Here is a 12102-nt window from a genome sequence, read left to right on the forward strand (position 1 = left end):
TGACAGTAGAAAATAAGAGACAGGGTAGAAAGTGGCTTTGAGAAGTCCATTCACCTGCCTATGAGCATACTTACATACTCCAAATAAATGCTGTGTTTTAAAATCTCTAGAGTCAGAAATACTACAGTCTCTCTCAAGACTCAAGTCCTACATTTGAGAATGTTTATTTCTCAGGAATTCTTCCTGGCCTAAGAGCCAGCTTCAGGAACATGCAAGCTGTATAATTGCATAGGGCCTCACATTCAGTTTAATGTTTTGTTGCCACCATCTTGAAATTCTTAATAGTTTTATCTTTGAATTTGTGTTTTGTAAGTGAAGTCTGATGCGACAATGAAGTGCGTGTGGAAGGGAGGATGTGTGTAATATGCATGCCTCCTTCCTCCTTTGCTCACTTCACATGCAGCCCTGTAGCTCAAAATCCCCATGGCCCCAGCATGAGTGGGAGTTCACGGAGACTCGAGCTAAGCAGGAGGAAGGCCTGTTCCATCTAGGCTGATTAAATGAAGGAACTGACGGCCCTGAGAGGCTTTTCATTTGAACCAGAACTTGCATGGAATGAAAAAAGAGGCAATAGATGCAAAGAAACAGGAAGGACTAAGGAAACCCACTAGACTCCTGTTACTTCCCTATATTATTGAATCACTTACACTGAAACTGATAACACAGAAGGAAAGGGCAGTAGAGTGACAAAGAGCTCCTTTTCCTTCAGTCCTGCCTTATTCAACAGGAAGCTGAAGGTAGGGAACCTTGGAAGATGTGCATAGGTTAAGAAGGGAAATAAAGAAGCTTAAGTTTTGTGCAGTGATTCTGTGGTTCTATAAAAGTGAAATACACATGCATGCAAAAGCCACAAAATACAAATTGTATAATTATGGTGATTCTTTAAATTTTTCTTTGTTTAGGACAACATAAGTAATTAACAAGCAAAAAATACCATGAGGAGAGAGAGAATACAGAAACTAAAAAAAAAAAAACCATGTTTTTAGTACCCGTTTAAACAGCACTTTAGCTTTTTCCCCTACTTTCTTGAACAATGGATCTGCATTTTCATTTTACACTTAGCCCTGTACATTATGCAGCTGGCCCTGCCCTGCTTCAGATTCAATCTACTGCATCTGTTCTGCCAAGTCACTCTTGTTAGTTCCACCCTCATCTCCATTCATTCACCTAACAAATATCGACTGCACTATGGTCCAGCATTGTGCCAGGCACTAAGAACAGAAAAAATAAGTAAGATAAAATTCCTTCCCTCAAGTGTAGTTGAGGAGACAAATTACCATGAAAGGGTAGTAATATCTACCTTGCCTGGCTTTAGTGAGGACTATAAATAATATACTTAAAGTAGACAAACCACTTCCAATGAAAATGAGCACTCTATCCAACTATCTCATTTAATTCTTATCACAACTTACTGGGTCAGGTAACATAGCTGTTTCCATCTTAAAGCTATAGAAGCAGAGATTTAGATCAGTTAAGAAACTTGACCAGAAGGACTGTGCTGTTAAGTGGTAGAACCAGGATCTGAAGTCACTCAAGTCTTTTTGACGACTATATCTGAGTTTGTAAGTGATAGTGAGGGCTTTTCTGGTGGCTAAGTGGTAAAGAATCCACCTGCCAATGTAGGAAATACAGATTTAATCCCTGGTCCAAGAAGATCCCATATGCCGAGGAACAACTAAGCCTGTACGCTCCAACTACTGAGCCTATGTTCTAGGAACCACAACATGAGCCCACACTGTGCAACTACTGATTCCTATAGGCTGTAGAGCCTGTGCTTCACAACAAGAGAAGCCACCACAATGAGAAGCCTGCACGCTGCAACTAGAGAGTAGCCCCTGCTCCCCACAACTGGAGAAAGGGCCATGCAGCAACAGAGACCAGCACAGCCAAAAATTAATAAATAAATATTTTAAAAGTGATAGCTATTATTTTATTAATATAATGCTAACCATTCTATTTTTAACTTTCTATTATTACAGTGTCTATTTCTAGCTCCTCAAAGGCGTATATTAGATGTAATTTTATCAACCTAAAAAAATGGGAATGCTAATTTTTTTCTAATTTATTTTTACTACTTTGTTTAGAATATAAAATGTAACTTGATTTTTTTTTTTCACACTGACAATCCTTTGACCCAACTGGAGAAAATCAGACTCAACTGACAAAGCTTGAGATTTTCAAAATCATGTTCATGACTTTGCTACAATACAGTACATAAGTTAAAAACATGTCTTTGGAAGCACAGAGACTTCGATACAAACTCTACTATCCTCTAGCATCAGAAAGCCTAAATTTTCTAAAAATTTAGAAAGCCTAAATTTTCCTGTATGTAAAAGGGCAATGAAAACAATACCTTAACTATATTGTAGGTCCATGTTTAAGATTAAATGAGATAATCCTTGTAAAATACTTAAAAGAAAATGTGGGAGCAAAATTTTAGTGTTAGTACTATTATCTTTAGTACCATGTTTTCACATGAGTTTAAAAATGGATATGAAATGACTTTTTTCTTGAAACGGTTTCCTCCATTTCAAAATACAAAAAAATAAGTTCATGGGTCTCTAATTTCCAAGAAGTATGTTATTTCATTGTAAATAAAAGCATGAAATAATGGCATCTGGCGGTCATGTACCTCAATGGTTCAAGGCAACTAAGATATTCTATTTATATTATCCTTCACCAAAAACTCCAAATACATATACCAATTTTTCCCCTTTTTGTTTTAAACTCCCTATTCACAGGCTCAAGAATAAGAGAATTTATAAATTACATATAAAGAACTAGGTATTTAAGAAAAGAACTTTATAAATGTAACAAAGTATCCCTGTCATTCAGCAAGGCTATCTCAGTTCTCTCTAACCCTTAAAGTGACACTCACATTTAAGAACATTGAGCAAATTAAAATGGCTGAGCTGTTTTCTCTGGCGGAAAAGGAAAGGATTAGCTAATCTGAAGGTTTACTGCCATCACTCTGGCGGTCAAATGACTATTTCCCTGGCTCCTAAGTGACTGAAGAACATTAAAAAAAAAAAAAAATAGACTGGATACCACATAAAAATGGACCATATACCTATTTTTTAAACAGCTCTAGAAAAAAAAAAGGCCTTTATTTGACATTTTTATTATGGTTTGAGGAAAAGGAAAACAGGATTTGGATAAAAAGAAAACAACACAAAACCAAGCTTTCCTTTGATACCTTAAAAAACACGATAGGCATGTGATCTCTTTCTAAAACCACAATCTTTCCAAGAGTGCTGGCTGTTACCACTGCAGGCCTGTGGGTCCTTACCAGTTCCTGAGCCTCCTGCTGCAGTGGCAGAAATGCCGCTTCCAGAATAGCAATCTGGTCTGCGCTGAGCTTCTGCCACAGCCCGATCAGCAGAATCACCAAATGGGTGGCACTTTTCAGCCTGGTGAATGACTGGAACAGATTGTCTTGGTTTTCCTCTACTGCATCTGCTAGAGCGATTACCTGCAGAAATTACAAACTTCAGTTAGGGATAATTTCACAATTCTTGAGCCCTCAACAAATTACCTTTGGCACACTCTTATTTTTCTTTAAAACAACTTGATGAACTTTGTCTTCCACAAACACAAGGTATGTTGAGTAATAAAAGTTATCATTCATCTTTCGCTTCCTTCTTTAAAAAAAGTACCCAAAGTAATTCCAAATCCATATGGCCAAGAGATGAAAATATCCATGAAATCATCTTAATGGGGACATTGTTCAGTGTCTACCTCAACATCAATTCACTTTCTACAGTGTATGATAATAGTACATGATAATATAAGAAGCCTCTAATACAGTTATTACTGTGTTTATTACTAGTGACTGAGACTGATCAATTTAAAAAATTCTTATCAGAGTAGCTGCATTTACCTTGGGATTTAAAATAATAACTTCATTTTACCCTTTTCAGAAAGTAACTGTCTTCCTCTATTACTTTTTATATGTTACATGGTGTTAGAATAGCCAATATTTCTTGATTATATTTAAAAAGTAGACAATTTTCAAACATTTGACCAGTCAAGCAATGTCATTTTTAACACAAATGTCAGGTACCAGCCCACAGGGACCTGAAAGAAAAAAAAAAAGTGTTCGGGGTGTGTTAGCTTTACAATGCCAAATCTACTTAGGATAAAATTGGCAGGAGTGGATAGAATTGGCTTTTTTTTCTTCATCCTCTTGAATAATCCTGTGGAAAAAAGAACTAAAGTAACAATTGGATAGAACACTGAAGACTGCCCATTGGTGTTTTATTTTATTTTAATGTCTTGGTGAATTTTGTGCTCATTAAAAGAAATGAACCGACTGGCCCAGAGGCTCAAGTTGTCTGACAGCCCCCATAACAGGAATAGCAAAAGCCAAGGTAATTGTAAGCTCCTTTCTACAAGTCCCCATCAGCTCAAGGGACTAGAGCTCAGATGAGTTTCCGAAGTCTAATGTAGATGACCCATTTGGTGATATTTCATGGCTTACTGACACTGGCCCAAAGGGCCCATTTAAAAAAAAAAAAAATCATCATTCAGACAAACACAGTCTGCAGCTGTGTGGTCTCCCAAATTCCATGTAGGAGAAAGGCTAGAGGGGGACAGTCCTTAGAGCATCTGTGAGGCACTGGAAAAGAGATGTAGGTTAGAGAAAGACAAAGCACCCCGAAGGCCCTTGCTTGACAAAGCCAGACAAACCAGGATTCTTTGCTACTTGGTTGAGGGCTTGCAGGAGTTAGGAAAGGCAGTCACACATCACATTCAGCTCTCTAGAGAGCCCTGGGAGTTTGGACCAAGGTCAGCACTAACAATAAAGCACACTGCTTACTGGGTGCCTACTACTGTGCTACTTTTCATTGCCTTTTGAAAGTACATGATATTCTATAACCCATGAGGATCTTATAATTTGTTGGACAGAAAACATACATACACAACCAATTAGTGGAAAGCATTCCAGCAATAACGTCCTAATTGTGCAGAACAGAAAGTAAGTGTGAAAAAAGCTAGCTAAGGGACAGATTACTGTGGGCTAGAGTTAATATCCCTGGGGCCTCTTTAATTCAAACGAGGCTTGGAACTCATCCCTTCCCCATTACTTCAAGAAGTCCCTGCAAAGAGATGCAGAGGCCACTTTCCTTAAACCAAAACACCTGGAGTCATCTGCTTCCCCCACCTTCACCAGGATTACAATGAACTTCTGTCAGAGTCTAATTTCTTTTTCTTCTTGTGAATGGCACTAATGAAGCTTCATTGTGGGCACCATCATATCAATATTAGGATACAGATGCTTTCTGTCAATAAGTCCAAATCACACAAAGATCAAGGTGATAAACACCTCCTGAGTGCCAGGCATATGCAAGAATCTGCAGGAAGTGCTGCAGGGAATTCAATGGCAACATATAGAACTCCATCTTCAAAGAGTTTATAATGGAGAAAGGAAATTAAAACAGGTCAAGGAGGCAAACATTGACAACATAGGGAAGGCCCAGTAGACTATTAAGGAGGAGAATGCCACTAATGTTATGATTATTACATTAACAACAATCCCTCCAATTAATTTAACATGAGCTGTATGCCAAGCAACCTGCTCTGTGCCACACAGGTATCAGTGCCTTCAATCCTCACGTCTCCACTGAGACTTAGTTGGCAAGATCTCCATTTTATGGATGAGGCCCCTGAAGCTCGGCAGATGTAAGGAATGTGCCCAATACTGTACAAAGGATGTGCCTACTGCGCCTGTGCTTAGAAGGGCTCCATGCTTGGTTTAAGTCCCTGCTGTCTCTGTCTTAAAATTCTTAAACATTTTATTTTTGAATTTGTGCTTTGTAAGTGAAGTCCATAGGATAATGGAGCATGCACATGATCAGAGGAGATATGCTCATTGACTCAGAGAGTTAAATGCTGTTATATTTGCATTTTAAACTGCCATCGCACAATATAATGATTCCTCGTAAAATTCATGCTAACAATTTAAAATTTTAATTTTTTCTTACTTGGAATGACATTAAATAGAAATTCAAAACACCACCAGAAGGTGTGAGAGACCACTGAAGAAAGGAAAGATCTTTATATCTTAGTAGCTATTTTAACAGCACTTTCTTCTGCCATTTAACAAGGGCCCTGCATTTTCATTTTGCACTGAGAAGTGCAATTTAAGTAGTCAGTTTGACCATCATGTAGTAATGAGAGACTTGCATTCAAAGTTGGAGACTCTCAAGTCTGCATGAGATCTGAAGCACCTTATAGGTTCAGAGAAGTGCCTAACTACCAGCGAATGTGGAGGGCCTTGGGAAGCAAAAGACAGGAGAAGAATCAGGCACCAACTGGACTGGGCTCAGCCAGCCCTATAGGTTCGGGAGAAAGGACTGATTATTCAATTTTCAGGAATTTTGTGAGCCAGGTGTTAAACATGGCCATTACTAAAAATTAAATTATAGAAACTTTAGTAAGTTACAGGAAAACAAAAGTAATAGTCAAAATGCATTACTTTCTAATTATTTTACTATTATCTAGGCCCTTGAGATTATTTATGTCGATTGCATTTGTATGTTGGATACACTCAGCAATGGCAGGGGGTGGGGATTAATGCCCATTTCTTTCCCACTCCATATTCAGTGACCTCATTCTAGAAGCTTGAAATCAGCCTTGGTGGAAGTATTTACAACATGCAAATCAACAAATGTTATAAAGTTAGGCTTCCCACCCACCCTGCTCCTCGCAGACAGCCAGTTGTTAAATAGTTACTGGCATACCACTGAGAAGACGTGCCTGAAATTTGTCCTCAAGAACAGATATTGGATAAAAGTAAAGGCAACAACCTGAGCAAATGCATTAAAACACAAATGTAGAGGCTGCTTGTTTAGCAAGGAACAAATATTCCAGTTTGGGAAGAGCATTTGATGAGATAAAAAAGATCATCTGGGCAACTGTCGCAGAGGAAGCAAAATATCAAGGAGAAGAGTGTGCAGGTACTGGGAAGCCACACAGTATTCTGAGTGTGGGCATTATCTCATGAGACAGTGCACCAAGTAGCCACTGGATCGCAGCAAACATTTAGGGCATTTGCTGGGACTTAAGTGAGGCTTTTATGCACGTTCCTTACTATCAAGGGAAATTCTTACTAAGTGTAACAGCATGTCAGTTTGTGGACCCACCCAACTTGCTAAACACAGCTGTGGTGGAAGAATGACTTCTCAGTGAGACAGCAGCCCAAGCCACAGGATCTTTCCTGAGCAAGACCCAAAATACATCAATCCCAGAGAAGCATCGTTTCTCTACATTTCAGTCTCACTGGATATATTTCTGTGCCATTGTGGAAAGAGTCTGCTATCCCCAAATGGTCACAGAAATTGGAAAGAGATGGGATAAACAATTCCTTATGTAAATTACCCCCAAGGAAAATCTTCCTGACCTGCTGGCCAGCATGAAATACTAAACAGATCTCCATGTTCTCAATTTAGTCTTACACGTAACAGCCAAGTTTACTTTGTGCTCCACAAGAGCCAAATGAATTTAGCAGAATTAACGTAGTAAAAGGGGATGGAAAAACTAGACCCACCAAGATTTAGATCTGTCTGACCAGGGCCTAGAGGATCTTGCAGCTCACCTGGAACTGAGAAATGAGGCCAACCAGCTGCTGGGGCTTACATTTGAGGGAGAGTGATTTTTCAGGACCCATCACTGGCTGTACAAGATGTGTGCTCCCTGGTGTTCAACAGAACTACAGAAAGGAAGGGGTTTAGGAAACAATGAACGCTAATGATTTCAAGCACAATGTGTTGATGGCCTTTGTTTTGCTTTTTCAAATTGACGGATTCCAAATAAAATGGAGACCCCAAAGGACATCTCTGTCCAACTGCCATATCAGTTGATGCCAAAGTAATGAGGCAGAGGTCCAGGGAGCTGCTTGCAGGAAAACGCTCAACTCATAAAGTGAGTGTGAAATTAATCCCAAATACTTTTAGCTGCCAAGATAGGCTCTAAAATTGGTTACAGGAAAGCAGCAGCAGCAACAGCAGAGTAGACATGAATCATACTATGTGAACACAGACTTGTCCAATTTCTTCACCTAAACTTACCATCAAATCTGCCTCCAAATCTCATGTGTGGCATATAGAACCCCGTTACACTGCTATTTAGCTGTCATTTACTGAACCTCAACTGTGGGTCAGGCACCAGGCTAGTGCTGTTATACTCAGGTTATCATTTGGTCCTCATAACTACCCTCTGAGATCAAAATCACTGATCCCATCCCAGATGAGGAAACAGAAGCTTAGAGCTCTGATGAACTTAATATTGAGAGGAACACACTGCCTGTGGTCATGAACCAGGGCAGGAAAGGCAGGGATATTAATCCTATCTTTGGATTCCCCGTTGGATGACCTTTTTTCTGCACTGGTATGCAAATGTATACAGTTGGCTCCACAAAATAATCCAGTGGGTTCTTATCCCGATAATCAAATAAAGACATGAGGAAACACACTACTAATCCATCGCAGCAGTAACAGTATATGTGGGATTCCCAGGTAGCACTAGTGGTAAAGAATTCACTTGCCAATGCAGGAGACACAGGTTCAATCCCTGGGTCAGGAAGATGCCCTGGAGAAGGGCATGGCAATGCACTCCAGTATTCTTGCCTGGAGAATCCCATGGACAGAGGAGCCTGGCAGGCTATAGTTCATAGGGTTGCAAAGAATCAGACACAACTGAAGTGATTTAGCATACACACATGTACTTTAGTTAGGATTTCCCATTATTGGGGCTTTTAACATAGGTTGAAATTTCCAGGTTGCCTTCTGCCCAAAGTTATAGTATAAAGGAAATCAGTTCACACAGTGTAAAGGATGGGAAGTTAACACGGTACGTTTTTTTCTCTTAACAAAGGGAATTTAATCATATTCCATATAACTCAAAAATTATGAAGACTTTAGAAAACAGCTATTTTCTAGGCCTGTTCCTTTAGGGAAGTTATTTTTAAAAAGGAATGATGGATTGATTTTCTATAAATCATATAGTACAATGTTTTCAGTAGTCTGAGCAAGTCGATGGTATGTAATAATAATTGTCAACATTGAGTGAGGGTCTTCAGGAGCCAGGCACTGTGCTAAATCTCTTTACAGGGATTCTCTCATTTCACTCTCAGAACAATTCTGTAAGGTAGATACTACTACTGCATGTGTGTGTGCTAAGTTTCTGCAGTCATGTCTGACTCTGTGTGACCCTATGGACTTGTAGCATGCCAGTCTCCTCTGTCCATGGGATTCTCCAGTCAAGAATACTGGAATGGGTTGCCATGCCCTCCTTCAGGGAATCTTCCTGACTCAGGGATCGAACTTGTCCCTCTTAAGTCTGCTGGATTGGCAGGCAGGTGGTTTTTTTTTTTTTTTTTTTTTTTTTTACCACTAGCACTACCTATCCTCATTTAAAAAACTAAGGAGACAGAATTACAAAAAAGGTCAAGCAGTTATTAAGTGAGGGAGCCAGAATTCACACCCAAGCAATCTGACCCAACAAACGTCACCAAGTAACACTGCCTATGTTCACTTTCTGCCTGCATGTCAGTTGCATCATAGGCAATATGTGGAAGAAGTTCTATCAGAAGTTTCCCAATGGGAGGTTTCAGCTTCGCTGGCCCTTCAATAACCTCTACGAATTAAGATAGGCTTATTTTAATAAGAGGTCGGCATGGATGAACGAGTTAGGAAAATGGAGTTCCTATGATATGGATGAGTTTATACATCCCCCAGGGCAGAATGCAATAGGTTGGGCTGGAATAGGCAATGGCCTGGGGGCCAAGAAGACAGAGCTTCTAGTCCTGGCTTCCCTACTAAACAGCTTAGGTCAGTGTTCAACGTACTTCCCTTTCTGGGGCTCTAGTTTCATCACTTTTAAAATGGAGGGGTGGGAAATATGATCTCTCACACCCATCATAGCTGTGTAAGATGCAAAAACTTTTAAATTACTTTTGGATAATTTATTTTGAACTATCCATGCTTCTGCCCCATTTATCGATTCACTTCTTCCCCTCTATTTGTACACATTCTGAGCTTCTCATTGAATAGTTATTGATTTGCAGCTTTTATCTATAAAATTGAGTAGGAAATGGCAACCCACTCCAGGATTCTTGACTGGAAAACTATATGGACAGAGGAGCCTGGCCATGGGATTGCAAAAGTTGGACATGACTGAGCAAAGTACACACACATCTATAAAATATCAGCAAGAATATTTTTCTTCGACTAATTCATAGGATTATGAGAATTAAATGAGAGAAGTAAAAAGATGAGCAATACTGAGCATTGGCAAGGATGTGGAGAAACAGGAACCCTCATATCTTACTAGTGGCAATATGATACAGTCACCCTGGAAAGCAATTGGCAGTTCCTCAAAAATTAAACACTGAGTTACTCTATGACCTAGCAATGCCACTTTTAGGTTTATGCCCAAGAGAGCTGAAAATATATGTCCACTAAAAAAACTTGTTCACAAATATTTGTAGAAGCATTATTTATAAGAGCCCAAAGAAAGAAGCAAACCAAATGTCCATCAACTGATAAGTAAATAAATTAAATGTGGCATATCAGTATAATGGACTATTATTCAGGCATAAAAAGAAAAGGAGTATTTACACATGCTACTATATGGATAGGAAATGGCAACCCACTCCAGTACTCTTGCCTGGAAAATCCCATGGACAGAGGAGCGTGGTAGGCTACAGTCCATGGGGTCGCAAAAGTTGGACAGGACTGAGTGACTTCACTTCACTTCACTATATGGATAAATCTTAAAAATATTATGCTGAGTTTAAAAAGCCAGTCTTTTTTGTGTGTGACGATCTTACACTATTTATGTTGTATTATTCCACTTATATGAAATGTCCAGAATGAGCAAATCTATAAACAGAGTCAGCAGGTTGGTCATTGCTTAGGGCTGGAGGGTGGGAGGTGGACAGGAGGAAATGGCAAGTAACTGCTAATTGGTGAGGAGTTTCTTTTAGGGAGGATGAAAATGTTCTAAATAGACTGTGGTGACAGCTGTATAATCCCTTGAATATGCTAAAAATCATTAAGTTACCCACTTTAACTGGGCAAAGTGTATATATGTAAACTATATCTCAATAAACCTATTAAAAATGAGTTAAAAGTACTGTAAAAGCATAATTCATAAAAGGTATAAATTAACAAAAATAAAGGCATTTATTGAAGAAACAATTTTAATACATTAATGGATATAGTTTAATATATAAAGGATACATATTAATATATTTGATATATTAATGTTATATTAACATAACAATTTTGATGTATTAATGCAACTAGGGCTTAACAATATTCTAGATGACAGATGATCATATGAATTTGGAGTCTATTAGAATTAAGCCTGAATGCTGGTAATGCTTCAGTCAGTTCAGTTCAGTCGCTCAGTCATGTCTGACTCTTTGCGACCCCATGAATCACAGCACGCCAGGTCTCCCTGTCCATCACGAACTCCCGGAGTTCACTCAGACTCACGTCCATAGAGTCAGTGATGCCATCAAGCCATCTCATCCTCTGTCTTCCCCTTCTCCTCCTGCCCCAATCCCTCCCAGCATCAGAGTCTTTTCCAAAGAGTCAACTCTTAGCATGAGGTGGCCAAAGGACTGGAGTTTCAGCTTTAGCATCATTCCTTCCAAACAAATCCCAGGGCTGATCTCCTTCAAAATGGACTGGTTGGATCTTCTTGCAGTCCAAGGGACTCTCAAGAGTCTTCTCCAACACCACAGTTCAAAAGCATCAATTCCTCAGCACTCAGCTTTCTTCACAGTCCAACTTTCACATCCATACATGACCACTGGAAAAACCATAGCCTTGACTAGATGGACCTTTGTTGGCAAAGTAATGTCTCTGCTTTTCAATATGCTGTCTAGCTTGGTCATAACTTTTCTTCCAAGGAGTAAGCATCTTTTAATTTCATGGCTGCAGTCACCATCTGCAGTGATTTTGGAGCCTAAAAAAAAATAAAGTCTGACACTGTTTCCACTGTTTCCACTGTTTCCCCATCTATTTCCCATGAAGTGATGGGACCAGATGCCATGATCTTCGTTCTCTAAAAGTTGAGTTTTAAGCCAACTTT

At 39.2% G+C, this 12102-nt stretch overlaps 1 protein-coding gene across 3 annotated transcripts in view; it reads right to left on the reverse strand.

Annotated features, from left to right (window-relative positions):
* The window catches only part of BBS9 (Bardet-Biedl syndrome 9), a 476883-nt gene that overhangs the window by 100798 nt on the left and 363983 nt on the right, over positions 1–12102 (reverse strand). For all 3 annotated transcript variants that reach the window (XM_061414167.1, XM_061414166.1, XM_061414165.1), the window contains one exon: positions 3290–3472. In XM_061414167.1, coding sequence (XP_061270151.1) covers positions 3290–3472 — 183 coding nt within the window. The remainder of the gene's footprint in view (positions 1–3289; positions 3473–12102) is intronic.

Source organism: Bos javanicus, chromosome 4 (assembly GCF_032452875.1).
Source record: "Bos javanicus breed banteng chromosome 4, ARS-OSU_banteng_1.0, whole genome shotgun sequence".
Taxonomy (NCBI): domain Eukaryota; kingdom Metazoa; phylum Chordata; class Mammalia; order Artiodactyla; family Bovidae; genus Bos; species Bos javanicus.